Source organism: Callorhinchus milii, unplaced genomic scaffold, assembly GCF_018977255.1.
Source record: "Callorhinchus milii isolate IMCB2004 unplaced genomic scaffold, IMCB_Cmil_1.0 Scaffold27, whole genome shotgun sequence".
NCBI lineage: Eukaryota > Metazoa > Chordata > Chondrichthyes > Chimaeriformes > Callorhinchidae > Callorhinchus > Callorhinchus milii.
This window is the reverse complement of record NW_024704768.1, coordinates 3472938-3489355: the sequence shown is the minus strand read 5'-3', so window position 1 is coordinate 3489355 and position 16418 is coordinate 3472938. Positions and strand designations below refer to the sequence as shown.

Here is a 16418-nt window from a genome sequence, read left to right as displayed (position 1 = left end):
CATGGTGGAGATCGCTTTAGCGACTGTGGCTCGAGCCCCCTGGAGAGAAATCATTAACACTCGCTATTCCTCCCCCCTCCCGCAGCAGATGCTGTGGTGACCTGGAGTCAATGCCTCTGTGTTTGGTTTTAATGCAAATGAGAATAAAGTCAGATTTTTGTGTGCCAGCTGAACTCAAAGTGAGAGAACAAATACACAAACACATCAGCCATGTTACAGAGCATGACAAGCAGACATTTCAGTGCAGTATTTTTGCCTTTGCAGAGGCATCCTGTCCATCCGTCCAGCATTGAAATGGTTATTCGGTATCAAAATCCCTCAGGCCGGAACATTTGTCATGGTTTTATCTGGTGTCTGAGGATATGACTCATGTCTGTGTGATTGAAGTGTACTGGTGACAAGTTTAGCAACTGATCTGGTTAGGGTTTTATTTTGTAAACAAGATACCAAATTGGGAGCTGGTTACCGAGGGGCTGAGCCAAGCAGCGATGAGTCTGTGTTAAATGCTTGTCGCTGTCACACCTCTGCTGTGGCTCATGAGGAAATCCATACTCACCCACACTAAACTCCGAACTCCCATCACACCAGTTCTAGCCAGACTTCACTGGCTCCTTATCGCCGAATGGATCAATTTCAAGATCCTCTTCAAATCCCTTCATGAATTGACACCTCCCTACCTATCCGACCTGCTTACTCCCCAACCCACGAGCTGCTGCCTCTGCTCAACTGGTTCCGGCCTCCTGAGGGGCGCTATATAAATGCAAGTTGTTGTTGTGGGTTTACGTGAAGACTGAGCTAAAACTCCAATGTATCCCTGGAGAAGAATTACATTGTCTTTCTTCAGATATATGCTGATTGTCAAAGCTATCGTAAACAAGAAGGGAGTGTCTCCTGGACTTTCAGCCCACCAACTCCCAGAATAATTGGGTGTTCGGGGGGTGGGGGAGGGGAAGAAGAGGGGCAAGGCAGAGGGATAGAAGCAGGGAGTTCCAGAGATTAGTTGTGTAGTGACTGAACAGGGCCTGGATATGAAATTCCTGACTCACACCCGATTTCAGGCCTGAACCCCCATTGCTGCCAATGAGTGCAGTGCACATCAACCTGGTAGATGTCCAGTTACTGATCCAGTCAATCTCCATCTTATCTTTCCTGAGAATGGGAGGGCGGATGCTCTGTAATTATACAGTTAGAATTATTTTATGTCAAATTGTCGAGAAACCAGGGGAACCTGGTTGCTTACGCGCAGACACAGAGCGAGTCAGTGAGTGAGTGAGTTAAAAAGCGCCGGTCACCCTGTACGTTTGAATCTCGCTGCGGGTCAGTCCAGCAAGATCTGAAACCCGATGAGGATGTCGGGCCCCAAATTGTGGTTTGCGTAACACATTCCTTTCTTTAATTAAGGAACGATCTTGAAATCTACTTCCCCGATTTTCTGAACAATAGAAACCATCTCTGTGTGACACAATGCGGGGGGTCAGGGCTGTGGGATAATAATAATTATAATACTTGCATCAGCTATAGCGTCTTATCATGTCGTTGAGATGCCTCAAAGCTCTTCACAGGATATATTGTAAAGTGAATTGACTATATTTTGTGGGTGAAACCCAGCAGCCAGTTGCGCACAGCAGCGTCCCACAAACAGCCGTGGATTGAGTGACCTTTTTTTGGGAGTGACAATTACCCCCAGAAAGTGATCCGCCAATTGTCTAAAAACCGAGTTCCTACTTTCTAGCTAAACCAAGGTTTGGGAGTAAGGAAACTTGCTTGAGGTTTCAGAAATCAAACCCAGGTCCTCTTGCTTGTGAAGTGAGCACGCTAACCACTTTTTGGGATGCAGTATGCGAGTCAGGGCTGTGTGACGTAGCTGTTTATATTGGAATCTCAATGCATCTTATCTGTTTAAGTTTGGGATAATCATAGACAACAACAACAAGAACTTGGATTTATATAGTGCCCTCCACGCTGGACGGCGTTTCAGAGCGCTTCACAGTAACGGATCCTGGGACCGAGCCGGGGGAGGGGGAGGAAGGTGACCAATGGTGCGGTCAAAAAGAAAGGTCTTCAGCAGAGACCTGAAAATGGGAAGGAAGGGAACGAGGAAGGGAGTTCCAGAGCCTCGAGGCGTAGTAGCTGATTTAACAGCTTTAATGATTCCACTTAGGGGATTTAGAGAGTGCGAGAGAGACAATGATGACCTCATATGTAGAGTTGAAATGAATTACGGGCCGGGGGTGGGGGGAGGAAAGAGACAGGGAGGCTGATTTCTGTTGACAGACGGGGGAGGGGGCTTGATTAGCCATTTCCCATAAGATTCTGAGGTTTGCTAACAAATGGACGTGCAAAATGTCTACGTTTGGAATCTGGAAGAACCCCTCTGTCACCTCGACAGATCACATCTCTCTCTCTCTCACCTCACCTGTTTACAAACAAGGCAGCCCAGCCCCGGAGAGCCCCAGAAATACTAGTGATCATTTCCACAGGAAACTCTGGAATCTCCCAAGTTTGCCAGACTTGCATTTCCTCCTCTGTGTGGAATTGGATGAAGACGCCCATTTTCTATGCCAACTCTCTGACTGGAACTTCCTCCCCGCCCCTCCACCCCCCCCAAGACCCTCGCTTGGAGCTTCCTCGGTGGAGGTTAGGGCAGTATGATTGGGTTAGAGAGATTGCAGCTTCGGAACGGAGAGGTCTGGGCATGCCTGGGGTTGGGTGATGGGGAATTAATCATCTGCCTTGCTCACACACTTAGCAGCCACTTGAGTCATGTGGTCACACTTACAGAGACACTGTCTGTAGAGAACGCTATACCAGCCCGCTTTGTGTAGTAACTCAAAAAAGCTCTCTTCTGTGTATCAGCTCTGAGAAAACTGCTGTTTCTTGCAGCCAAAAGCCTGGGTGTGTTGTGCGGTTCCGGTAAGTCCTTGTAGCCTGAATGGCTGAAACTTCAGGGCTGATCCATGTTCCCTTTGTCGGGATTTAGTCGGAGATTGTTTGGTTTTGGGCGAAGTATGGCATGTTTAAAATGATAATCATTGTATTTCAGGAACAGGAACTCTGGCTGATTCTCTTTTATCCCCCACCCCCACCATCTAGGACGCTGATTTGAATTACATATTCGCACCGTTCCTCTAACTCTTCCCACCGGAGGTGTGCGGAGCTGTCCTGGGCCTCGGGGGTGTGGTGTGGGGGAGGGGTGTCTCACAGTGGGAGAGGGGGAGCACACTGTAGTCTGATCTCTGTGCTGTTTGTTCTTTGATGGCAGGGGTTGACCCGGCTCTGCAGAGCGAGCACAGATACCAGAAACCGCCTGCTTCCTCCACACCCGTTGCTTCCTCTTCCAAATATCATCGAGGCCGGTCCGGGGGGACTCGGGATGAGCGCTATCGATCTGGTAAGTCGTTCACTGGTTCAACAATAACAGCAAATTAAATTTGTTGCATTTACACAGTGCCTCTCATGTCGGGAGGACGTCCCAGGGCGCTGGACAGTCGAGGATTTGGACCTGAGCTGGGGGCTGGGATCAAGTGGGGTAGAAGGCAGAGAGGGAGGGTTGGGTTAGGAGGGTGACTGAAGGCGCGGTCGAAGAGGAAAGTCTTGAGAAGGGCCTTGAAGGAGGCGAGTTGAAGGGACTGTGGGATGGAATTCCAAAGGGTTCAGTGTGTCTTTCCTTCCCCACCACCCCACACTCACATCTTTCACTCTCTTTTCGGATTCCAGCAGTTGGTATAGACCTCTCTTTTGCTAAGAACACTGTGCCTAGGAATGGGGGCAGTGTGTTGTTATCCAGCGACCCACATTCATCAGTGGCTCATAGATATTCGCATGGGATGCATGGAATTCTCAAACACCCGGCGGACCAAAAAAAACATTCCTCATATAAACAAAGGAATAATCTGCTGTGGTTTGGAGAGTGAATCTGCCTCTGGTGTTGCTGTGCAGCTCGTGTGTTCTGTACGTGGTGCTGCCGTGTGGCACCCTGGTGTCTGGTTTATGCCCATCACACTCTTTGTTCGAGACATTTGAGTGTGACAGTGGATGAAATATGTCGATTCCTTTGGCAGATATTCACACAGAAGCAGTACAAGCAGCTCTGGCAAAACACAAAGAGCAGAAGATGGCCCTGCCCATGCCTACCAAGAGACGATCAACATTTGTCCAGTCACCAGTCGAGGCCTGCACCCCACCAGGTGAGCACAATCCCTGTCATCTCCCCCTGGGTTGTTCTGTGTGGTTCATCTGGGGTCAGATCCCACATTAATTTCCCCTCTTCTGGGCTCAAGTTTGTGCTCCTTCTCAGTGAGATTGTGGCTGTGTTCAACCTATTTTGGCTTCAGTGTATCTTGACTACAACGACGACATTCATTTAGAAAGTACTCTTAATGCAGGGCAGTGTCTCGAGCTCTTTACAGTGCCTGACCCTGAGCCAGGGGGAGTTGACCGTAAGCACGGTCGAAGAGTAAGGTCATCAGGCGTGATCTAAAAGAGGGCAAGGCGGATAGATTGGGGGAGAGAGTTTGAAAGCTTCAGGGCACAGTGGCTGAAAGCACTGCTACCGATGGTGGAAGAGTGGAGGGACAAGGAGAGCCATCCAAGGGGAGGCAGCAGATAGTGGAGTGGGGAGAAAGCAGGTCAGAAAGGTAGGGTGTTGCCAGGGCGTGAAGGGCTTTGTAGACTACATCAATAAGATCTTCCCAAGATTTCAATTCTCCAGCATAAACCATCCAGTCTTTCTTTACAGAGCTCCAAGGCGCTACCCTGCATGAAAAACCCCATATAAATGCAAGTTGTTGTAACTCAGGTGTTTAATTCCAGCTACCACCTAGTCACCTTTTGCCGCACCCTCTCTAGAACCATGGGAGATTTGAGCTGGATTTTCCATACAGTAATAATTCTCTCATCGATTTGAATGTCAAAGTGCCATAGAGAAGCAACAGTGTTGTGCAGGCCTGAATTTGAATGCGGGTGACACAGGACAAGGCTTCCTTGTTGTTTAAAGGACAGCGTGATACAAAGCGTCACTTAATAAACTAAAGTTTATGGGCAGAAGACCCTTTAAACCTCAATTTTATTATCACTTTACTTGTTAAAAAAATTCAAATATGGCTCTCAATTCCCAGGTGGTGTGGGAGGGGACTACTTTTTTGCCCGATAGGTCATCAACTGATCACTCATGTTGTGGTTTGGAGAGTGAATGGTTGGGGTGAGGCCGGAGATTGTGTATAAATGGATTGTTTTTACATGGTAAATGTGCATGGAATCACCCAGTGCAGCACTGACTAACCCGGGCTGAGCTGAGTGGGGGGGGAGAGTTGTGCACTGAGCTACTGATCTCAGCGCCCTCTGGGTTAGGGAGGGTGAATATCAGTCAGGGTTCCCACTCCTCACCGCTATCCTGCCTGAGAGTGTGCATGTGTGTGCATGCACGCACGTATCCAGTGGATGTTAAAGATCCCATGGCATTACTCAGGAAAATTTTTTTTCTTACTTTTACTCCCACCTGGTATCCTGACCAGGAATCCCCCAGATGGAACTGGTGATTCACAGCATGGATACTTGTGGCACAATCCTGTGCACAAATTGGCTGCCACGTTCACCCACAAACTGTCACGACACTTTACCATAAATCCTGTGAACAACACAAACAGGAAATTATAATTGTATAGTGCCTTTCACGCTGGGAGGACATCCCAGGGCGCAGTGAAGCACTCCTAGACATCCTCCTGACTTGAAAGGTGCTACACATAATATACACGATTGTTAATAAAAGAGTTGGAACCCTCTCCCTTTCCCCACCAAGAATACATCCAGTCGCCCTCTGTTCCTCAGTGTATCTGACACCAGATGAGATGACTTGTGTGTTCTCTCCACAGACACTTCCTCTGCGTCTGAGGATGAGGGGTCGTTACGCCGACAGGGCATCATGGCAGCCTCCACGCACAGCTTCATGAACACCGAGCTGTGGATCAACAAGTCGGTCCAGGGCTCTTCCACCTCCTCGTCTGCCTCCTCCACGCTGTCTCACGGGGAGAGCAAGGGAGTGGGGGGCATGCTGGCAGACGTAATGGCACATCCACGGATAGGTAAGTGCTGCCATCTTTGTAAAAAAAACAATAGAGCGGTCACAACCTTTCCGTTTGATAGGAACAGGAGTAGGCCATTCGGCTTCTGGAGCCTGTACCTCCAGTCTATTGGCTGCTCTGAACCTCAACTCCAATTACTTACCCGCCCTTCTCCCATATCCCTTGATACCCTGACCTAATAAAAATCTATTCACCTTAATCTTGAAAGTTTGAACGGATCCGGCTATAATCTACAGCCTTTTGTTAATCCCGGAGGGTAGCTGCTGCACCAGACTGTCTGTTTGCTCATAGTCACCGAGTCGCCATGATCCACAGTGTGTGGCCAGTGAGGTGTGTGCGTTTGCTGTTTGGGATGGTGACGGTTAGCTGGGGTGCGGATAGTGCCAAGTGGCTTTGTGGTTTGGACAGTCACGGCTGATGTTGGTGAATGGTGGTGACCAAGGCCGGTAACCAGTGGTGAGAGTGATATTGTCCGATCGATGAATTGTATGCCAAGAGTCGCTGACCCTTTGTGTTTCCAGTTGCAGAGAACCACTCTGCGCCTCCCGATGTCACTTCCATCTCCTCCTCTTCCTCGGAGCGATCAATGAACATGGAGCATCGACACTCAGGCTCTGCTAACCGGCTGTCCCAAGGCTTCAGCAAGCCAACCCTCATGGACACTGCTAACGGTAAGCCTCGGCTCTTCAGGTTTAAACCTCTCTCTTCCCACTGATGTTGAGTGACGTTTGTTTCTCCACTGGTCACGATTGATACAAACCATCCACTCACCCAGTGGGTAAATCAGACCACCATTGCAACGGAGTGGTTCAGTGCAGCATGTAAATCTTAAGAATTTACTGGACAAAAGAAGACCAAGGTCCATTCAGTTCGCCTTCCACCTGGCAGTAGCTCGCAAATGTTATGTCCCCAAACTTTGTACTACATCCCATGATATTATTTCCTAACAGAAATGTATCTAATTTGTTCTTGGAAGGATCAATACTTGCTGCTTCCGCTGAATCCCTAGGGAGCCTGTCCCACACGATCAGCCTATGTCTTGTGTGTGCTAGCCTTTAGTTAGCCTGGGGGTTGGTTGGTGCTCTGCGTGTGTGTTAGCCTGAGGCAAACACGTTAGTTAACAGAACATGTCCTGTGTTTTATTGTTGTTTTGAATGAATTTAATCTTGTTTCACGTTGTGTCCAGTTCTGTGATCGCTCCGAAAACGGTTCTGATTATTTATCCTCTTTAAGTCTGTGAGAGAATTCAGCCAGGTTTCTCTATACCCATCACTTGCCCCAGGCAGAGGCTGCCTCCTCCACAACTTTGTGCTTGGAATTTCCTGTTAGCTGATCATTGTTCGCCCAAAACAGTCATTATACTTTACAGTAAATTCTGTGAAGTGCTTTGAAACGTCCTTCTGACATGCAAATGCAAAGATTATCATTCACCCTCGAAACAAACACTGCTGCTCATTTACTAGCATTTCTTCCCCCCTCCACCACACGTCGCTCTCCAGCCTTTCCCATTCTGACAAAGCTCAGGCTGACCAAAGAAAGCGGGGAGGGTGGGGGTCTGACCGGTCTGGAGGGAGGAGGGGAGAGAAAGGGGCCAAATTATCTCCGAAGTTTATGAAATTTGTTTTGCTTTTTAGTTGCTACGCTCGTGCTTTGTGCCAGAAACCAGGGTAAGGATCGTGTCCACAGCGTGTGTCTGTTCTATGTCTGTGCCGTTACCTTAGCTTATGTTCTCCGTAGCTTTCGTGCCTTGTCTTGTCAATCGTAAAGACATAGAAATAGATTCTGCAGTCCCTGCACTTTACAGTGCATCATTGAACCGCTTTGAGGGTTCGTCCTGATGTGAAAGGCGCTGTAACAAATGTCAGGATTCTTATTATCTTGCTGCCACAATCTCCCCAGTAAGTGACAACTGTGTGTTCGGTGTTGATCTATCAAGTGGAAATGAGCATTATCCTTTTGTCTATGTTCACAAAGCAATCTTATTGAGCACTGGTTTGCTTGTAAGTTTTGGGAGGGAATCTGAAAAGATTAAGGTTGAGCCATGTCTCTCTCTCTCTCTCCCTTTCTTGCGTTTGAGGAAGTCTTCTTTAAGTTCATTCAAGCGCAGTACATTTTTGCAATTTCATGGAACTGATTAAGTGCCAGCTCCTTTTACAACTATCAGCAGCAATCTGAAGTGCTGAACATCATGTGTAGACGTGATGTTTTACGGTTTGGGGAACTGAGGACTATGAAGAGTGGAGGTGCTCAGCCTGGCTTCAGTTGGTCTGCAATTCAGGAACTTGTAGCTGGAATACTAACCTATGCTTTCAAAGCTCAACTCTAAAGAATAGTTAGTTGGTTCTCAGTGAGTTAGGGTTATAATTATATCTGACTGTTTGTGGGACACCGCTGTGCGAACTTGGCCGCGCATTCTCCTCTCAAAATACACAGTGAATCCACTTTACAGTATGTATGTCCTGTGAAGCACTTTGAGAAGTGATAAGCCAATGTATTAAATCATAGAGTATTACGCACAGAAGAAGGCTATAAATATAATAATGCAAATATTATATTGAGGCAACCAATGAACACAATCCCAATTTTTCTTTTTTGATTTATTGGGGATTTTTGCGCTCATCAAAGTGAGGAATGTTAGTGATGGAAAGTGGAAAAGTTCCATCTCAAGGACCCAATGCCTGTCCTCTGCAGTAGGACTCAGTGGCTCTTTGGTATAGTGTATTGTGGCCCTGAACATTGTCTCTTTCTCTCCGCTCTGGCAGGTGTCCCAGTGAATAGCCGTGTCTCGACCAAAATCCAGCAGCTGCTGAACACACTGAAGCGGCCGAAGAGACCTCCACTCAAGGAGTTCTTTGTGGATGATTTTGAAGAGATTGTTGAAGGTGAGTGGCACTTTGAAGTCTTTGGGAATGTTTTCCCTCAGTAGCCAAGTGGGTAAAGACCTGAGAGTGGACACAGGCTCGAGGCTGTTCCTGATTTCAGTCTGGTTAGCAGTTACAGTAAATTCTGTGCAGCACTTTGAGACGTCTTCCCAACACAAAAGTTTCTGTGTCGAATGCAAGGATGATTATAACGTGGTGCTGTCCCTTCTGATCCAGTTCCACAGCCAGACCCTAATCAGCCGAAACCAGAAGGCCGGCAGCTGACACCGGTGAAAGGGGAGCCGTTGGGAGTGGTCAGTAATTGGCCTCCTGCATTGGAAGCAGCTTTACAACGCTGGGGAACAACGCAGCCCAAAGCCTCCTGCCTGACAGCCCTGGACGCGACTGGGAAACCCGCCTATACCCTGACCTACGGTGAGTGAACTCCATATCATCCCAGGCAGTATTACATGAGGATTTAACCATCAAAATGCTTCCATCCCACAGTCCCTTTGCCTTTCCTCCCGTGCCCCCCACTCCATGCCTCCTTCACGGCTCTCCTCTTCGACTGCGCCTTTGAACACCCTTCTACCTCAACCCTCCCTGCCCTCCCCACCTCCTTATCGCATTCCCAGCTCAGGTCCAGTCAATTCACTTTACAGTATATTCTGTGAAGCGCTTTGGGACGTCCTCCCGACGTGAAAAGCGCTATATCGAATGCAAGGATTATTATTATATGTGAAAGGTGCAATACAAATGTCATTTGTTGTTATAAATAATCCCTACATCTTTTCTCTTCTCTTCCTCAGGGAAACTGTGGAGCAGGAGCTTGAAGCTGGCCTACACACTGCTCAATAAGCTGGGGGTAAAGAATGAGTCTGTGCTGAAGCCTGGAGACAGGGTGAGTTTGCTGTCCTGGGGAGCAGACAAAAATTAAAAATTGTGTCAATAATTCAGGCCCCCGATGTTCACAGTTCTGTCAGTGGGGGAGCTGGTTCCTATATTAGCTGAGATGGGGGGTTATCTTGTTGATGATGGAAAGGACGGACGGACAAGTATGTGCTGGTAATTTCTCTCTTGACCACTCTGCTTATTCTCCCTGCAGGTGGCTCTGGTTTATCCCAACAGTGATCCTGTCATGTTCCTTGTGGCTTTTTACGGCTGTCTGCTGGCCGAAGTCATCCCTGTGCCCATTGAGGTACCTCTGACGAGAAAGGTTAGTGGTGATTAGATGGTCCTTTTGTGCTTACTTCACCCGTCACGTCCTCAAACCCTGCTCCGTGGGAAAGCATTGTGGTACATGGAGCATTGTGGTACAAATCCCTGAATGTCCAGCGCCCTGGGATGTCCTCCCAACGTAAAGGGCGCTATACAAATGTAATTTGTTGTTGTTGCTTCACAAAGAGGCTGATGTGCCATGCATTGTTGATAGGAAACGGAACAAGAGAGGAGATGAGAAATATTTTTACACAGCAAGTTTATTATGATCTGGAATGCACTGCCTGAAAGGGTGATGGAAGCAGATTCAATAATAATTTTCAAAGGGGAATTGGATATGTACTTGAAAAGAAAACAATTGCAGGGCTATGGGGAAAGAGTGGGGGAGTGGGACTAATTGGGCAGCTCTTTCAAAGAGCCAACCCTGGCATGATGGGCCAAATGGCCTCCTTCTCTGCTGTAAGATTCTATGATGCTTTGTAGAATAACCAGCGGACTAACGGCTCAATTGTGAGGTTCTTAGAGAATCTATTGTGGGGAAATAAAGAGGCTGTTGAGGTTAGCGACTGGATAGAGGAGGTAGTTAGCGATGGGAGAGAATAGGAGGTTTCACTCTCTTGCAAAACGTTTCTTATTTAAGAATTGACATCCAAATCCGGTGACCTTGCTGGTGGCTGAATTGGTTTCGCTCTGTGGTTAATGTGTTGTCTCCTGTAGGACACCGGTGGACAGCAGATCGGTTTCCTCCTGGGCAGCTGTGGTGTGACTCTGGCTCTCACCAGCGAGAGCTGTCTGAAGGGACTCCCCAAAACGCAGAGTGCTGACATCGTGCAGTTCAAAGGTAAACTTGTCGCCAATCTAGTGTTGGTCTGTTGCAATTTTGTGAAAAGGGTTTTCGGGTTTGCATTGCTGAGGAGAAGCTGTATCATTCCTTCTGATTTCTGCAGGCTGGCCTCGGCTAAAGTGGGTTGTCACCGACTCCAAATATTTGTCCAAACCTTCCAAGGACTGGCAGCCCAACATCCAGCCCGCTGGCAGTGAACCAGCGTACATTGAGGTGAGGAGACGGGGAAGCTCAGAACAACCAAAACGTGGTGCTAATGCTATGTATGATTGGGAGGAAATTGGAGAAGAGTGTGTGTGGAATTAACACCTGTCTCAGCACACGTGTGTGGAGGTGGGGTGGGGGGGTAGTGGACATGTTTGTGGGGGGAGGGTTATGTTTTGGTTGTGGAGTAGGGGGGAGAGTGTGTGTGTGTGTGTGTGGCATGTCCTGTGAGGAGTGGACTATGGCTAATGCTGCTGCCTTTCCCTGTGCAGTACAAGACCAGTAAGGAAGGGAGTGTGATGGGAGTGGCCATCTCTCGAGTGGCTATGCTGCTGCACTGCCAGGCTCTCACTCAGGCCTGCGGCTACAATGAAGGTAAGATCCACATGCTCCTCCTCGGTATTGTTTTAATGAAGCTTTTTAAAGCCTCTTCACCCCACCTCCCCCACTTCTCGAGCTGCAATGGTGGGATATTCTGGATTCCAGTCACTGGCGGGGAGGTTGGGTAGTACCCATTGTGGAGGGTCTCTTAAAGGAGTCTGGGTCTCCGATGTTTTTCCAGCCACTTATGATCATGTTAATGACCTTCATACTCACAGAAAGTGATTGTTTCCTGAACAGGCGAAACCCTGGTGAATGTGTTAGACTTCAAGAAGGACGTGGGCCTCTGGCACAGTGTCTTACTGGTGAGTGAGGCTGCATTATTCTTGTTTTAATCTGCAGAGAAACGCTGTATTGAGTTGTAGACATCGATATCAGATTGAAGTGGCCATTTGAAGGAAGTTAAATGGACTGTTGGGTGTTGGTTTCGTCAGGCTGGAAAGCAGGTTTGTGAGATTGAGTCCAGTTGGCAACTATGTGTGATAAAGTTGTGATTTTCTGTTGCAGAGCGTGATGAATAAAATGCACACAATCAGCGTCCCCTACGCGGTGATGAAGGGCTGCCCTCTCTCCTGGGTGCAGCGAGTCTATTCCCACAAGGGTAAGTTAGTCCCATCGATCCATTCGCACTATCCTCATCCCCTCCCTTGCCTCCTTCAAGGCCCGTCTCAAGACCCTCCTCTTCAACCACGCCTTCAGTCACCCTCCTATCCCTACCCTCCTGACCTCAACCCCAACTGGTCCAAATTCTTGATTGTCCAGCCCCTTGGGACATGAAAGGCACTGTTAAAATGTCAGTTGTTGGTGGTGGTTGTTGCGAGCTCAAAACGGGGAACATAAACCTTTGGGATTGGATCTGCATTCTCCTGGTTTGTATGGCCTTGTGGTGCCCTGGACATTTCAATAGTACTGTGTTAGGTTGTATTTTGCCTTATCTGCTGCAGCCCGGCTGACTAGCTGTGTGTGTTTCCCCAAACAGCAAAGGTGGCTCTGGTGAAATGCCGAGACCTGCACTGGGCGATGATGGCTCACCGGGACCAGCGAGACGTCAACCTCAGCTCCCTCCGCATGCTGATTGTAGCAGATGGAGCCAATCCATGTAAGTTCCCTCGGAGTCTCTAATGAAGCAGTTGTCAGGCAGGCGTTCCTCAGGCACCCTAATGAGAAAGTGTGACTGAACGCCGTCTGCTCAAAAAACACTCATCTTCAGTGTGTATTTGTGAGACTTTCTGCCCTCAAGGCACTCGCTCATGCTCATGTTGCATAGGTGCTGGCATCTGAATAGGCCTCCCACTTGTGAATGTAACCTGTTCTCTACCTTCCTTTGCCCACAAATATACAGTCAATTCACTTCACTTTGAGAAGTCTCGAAGACGTGAAAAGCGCCATATCAAATGCAAAGATTATTATTACCTGGTTGTGAGCTTGGCTCAACCCTAAAGACTTTCTTACAGTGCTTTCAGCCACGATGCCCCAAAACTCTGGAATACTCTTCCTCTATCCCTTTGCCGTGCCCCCTCCCTCCCCATCTTCAGGGTGCACCTGAAGCCCTTCCTCTTTGACTATGCCTACAGTCACCTTCCCTCTGCTACACGTCGTGTTCCGCCACTGTCAAAAGGCTCTGGGACGCTACATGTAACCCGAATGGCAAGTTGTTGTTGTTCTTGCTCTCCCACAGTTGCTGTTTCTCACAGTGTGCCGTTCTGTTCTCTCTTCCAGGGTCTGTTTCATCTTGCGATGCTTTCCTCAACGTCTTCCAGAGCCATGGGCTGAAACCCGAGGTCATCTGTCCATGTGCCACTTCCCCAGAGGGGCTCACTGTGGCAATCCGCAGGTAACAGGCAACACTTCCTCTTATGTTATCACTTAGTTGATGGGTGTGTGACATGTGTGATTGATACAGCGCCTTATCACACAGGCAGGTTCCTAATCTTCACCAACTTTTGGGGCTCACTAAGATATATACAGGTCACAATTCCAATATTCCTTGGGCCAAATCCATGATTGTCCAGCGCATTGGGACATCCTCCCGACTTGAAAGGTGCTGTGTAAATGTTTGTTGTTTAACGTTGTCTCCAGCTTTTCTGCAGCCTTTCTCAGTGGATCATAGAATCATAGAGACTTACAGCACAGAAGGAAGCCGTTCAGCCCATAATGCCTGTGCCAGCTCTTTGAAAGAGCTACCCACTCTTACCCTATAGCCCTGCAAATCTTTCCGTTTTAAGTACCTATCCAATTCCCTTTTGAAAGCTATTACCAAATTTGCTTCCACCTCCCTTTCAGGCAGTTCATTCCAGATCATAACTGGATGAGTGAGTTGTGAACGGAATTCTCACTGTGTGTTTGCTCTTTTTTTTCCCCCTAGACCAGGGCAACATGGAGCACCGGTTCCTGGGCGAGCGATTCTCTCAATCGGCGGTCTGAGTTATGGCGTAATCCGAGTGAACACCGAGGAGAAGAACTCTGCTTTGACAGTGCAGGACGTGGGACATGTGATGCCTGGAGGTACGTCAGCGCCAAGCCAAACCAAATCTGTCCAATCTGTAACCGAGAACCGGGATGGAGGCTTTTACCCTCGGTTTCCTTTTTGTGGTGGGGGTAGGGGGGCAGAGAGGGGGGATGGAAATCTTCCCTCAAACTCTCTCCATCGTTCTCCTGGAGGTTCAGTCATATGGTTTGCAGTTCCCTGGGTGTCGTGAGGTTCCGTGTTTCCTTGAGCCAATTTACTGTAGCCCTGATAGTGGCTCCCGCCTGACTCAACACAGAGCAGTGACTGAACTTGGGACTAATTTTATTTTTGGTCAGCTGGGTGTCTACCACATGCATCTCCATACTTAAGACTATCCAATCCAGGCTGAGTTCCACAGATGTACACCACCTACACATGGAAATTTTTTGGCGTCTGGAAAGGAATGCGTAGTCTCTACCTGGAGGGATGCAATTTACTTACCAGCTCAGGCTGAAAGAACTGGGTATTTACCTGGTCAGCCATGGGAAGTAGGTCTGCTCAGTAAAAGAGGTCCTCTTCAATCATTCAGTGTTTAGAATATAGCCCCTGTGATCTAATGTCCTCTTCAGTTGTTCAGTGTTGAGCGAAGCCCCTGTAACTTGCCGTGTTTTGCAGCGTTGATGTGCATTGTAAAGCCGGAGGGGTCTCCGCAGCTCTGTAAAACGGACGAAATCGGCGAGATTTGCGTGAGCTCTCGAGCAAGCGGATGCATGTACTATGGACTTCCAGGAGTGACGAAAAACACCTTTGAAGTGAGTATGTCGTTCATCTGTAGACTAGTATAACTGCAACAACTTGCATTTATATAGCACCCTTCACACAGGACAGTGTCTCGGAGTGCTTAAACTGACACCGAGCCACTTACAGTATATTCTGTGAAGTGCTTTGAAACAACTCAACAACCTCTATATCAAATCCAAGGATTATTATTATTCTAAACTCTCGCTATCCCCCACTTGGCCAGAGGGCAATGTCATGTTCAAGGCTGACCGATTTTCTGGCTTGTGTGTGAACATCTGTGTCTTGTGTTTCTAGGTTATCCCAGTGAACTCTGTTGGTGCTCCTACTGGTGAATTTCCATTTGTCCGATCGGGATTACTGGGTTTTGTGGGTCCGGTAAGTTTTTTTTTGTTGTTGCAGTGATCCTGTTAGGTTGGTTGATGCCAGGATCCTGTCTATATCCTGACCCCTTTTGGCTGTAACGTGAGGGATTTATTGAGGGATATCACCTGCTGACGTTTGTTTGCTATCATTACCCCAATGCACAATCTGGGTATATTGGGCACTGAAGTTATAAAGGGGAATGCGTTGTTCCGTACTCGAGAACTCGAGTTCAAAGTCCTCGCTTTACCTTCAAAGCTCTCCATGGCCTTGCTCCTCCCGAGCACAGTGACCTGCTAACGCCGTTCAGACCTATCCGTTTCCCTCTGCTTAGTGGTCTCTGGCCTGCTCGATGTCCCCCGCTTAGCCCGCCCCAACAATGGTGGTTCAGCCTTCAGTCTTTCTTTCCCCACCTTTAGAACTCTATCCCACAGTCCCTTTCCCTTGACCCTCCCTTGCCTCCAAGTCCTAATTATATTATTATTATCCAGTACCTTGGGACGTCCTCCCGATGTGAAAGGCGCTGCACATATGTAATTTGTTATTATTGTTCTAACTCGGGCCCTCCTGCGCGTTCAACCCAGGGTAGCCTTGTCTTTGTGATTGGCAAAATGGATGGCCTCCTTATGATCAGTGGAAGACGACACAATTCTGATGATGTGGTAGCCACAGCCCTAGCGGTGGAGCCAGTGAAAACTGCTTACAGAGGCAGGTTAGTACTGTCGTAGAGTTCGACGACACTTTCCGCAACATAGCATCCTTCCAGTCAAAGAATAATTCAAAGACAACTGACGAATCAGGTGATAGATCCAGTGAAGGTAATTCAGAGATTTGAAGAAGCACATCTTGATTTTGAAGGTGGGGAGAGAGTGCGAAGTATGGAGGCAAAGTGGGTTTGGAAGAGAGTTCCAGAGGATACGTATCATGCTGGCTAAAGATACAGCTACTGACAGTATCACAAAAGCGATGGGGAAGATTGCGATAGAAAAGGTGGAAAAAACATGGAGGGATTTGTAGACTGTGACAAGGTTCTTAAGCTCAGCAGTAATGGGGAACTGTGGAGCTCAGCAAGGAATAGGATCAGATTGATCATTACTGACAGTCAATCCAATGTGGGTTGTTTTTCTTAAGCGAGAAAGACTTGGAAAGAGCACAAGTAGTATGTTGATCTCTTGCATGAGTGCATGACTTGGGTGGGGGGGGGTGTATATATATATCTG

The 16418-nt window shown here is 48.0% G+C and overlaps 1 protein-coding gene across 2 annotated transcripts in view; it reads left to right on the top strand.

Annotated features, from left to right (window-relative positions):
- LOC103189268 (disco-interacting protein 2 homolog B) overlaps positions 1-16418 on the top strand; it is a 49631-nt gene that overhangs the window by 21541 nt on the left and 11672 nt on the right. For both annotated transcript variants that reach the window (XM_007909615.2, XM_007909614.2), the window contains exons 3-21: positions 3263-3391; positions 4062-4187; positions 5871-6080; positions 6602-6751; positions 8843-8962; positions 9179-9376; positions 9751-9842; positions 10047-10157; positions 10877-11000; positions 11107-11216; positions 11480-11582; positions 11829-11893; positions 12096-12189; positions 12568-12687; positions 13308-13422; positions 13954-14093; positions 14713-14849; positions 15133-15213; positions 15783-15910. In XM_007909615.2, coding sequence (XP_007907806.1) covers positions 3263-3391; positions 4062-4187; positions 5871-6080; positions 6602-6751; positions 8843-8962; positions 9179-9376; positions 9751-9842; positions 10047-10157; positions 10877-11000; positions 11107-11216; positions 11480-11582; positions 11829-11893; positions 12096-12189; positions 12568-12687; positions 13308-13422; positions 13954-14093; positions 14713-14849; positions 15133-15213; positions 15783-15910 — 2353 coding nt within the window. The remainder of the gene's footprint in view (positions 1-3262; positions 3392-4061; positions 4188-5870; positions 6081-6601; positions 6752-8842; positions 8963-9178; positions 9377-9750; positions 9843-10046; positions 10158-10876; positions 11001-11106; positions 11217-11479; positions 11583-11828; positions 11894-12095; positions 12190-12567; positions 12688-13307; positions 13423-13953; positions 14094-14712; positions 14850-15132; positions 15214-15782; positions 15911-16418) is intronic.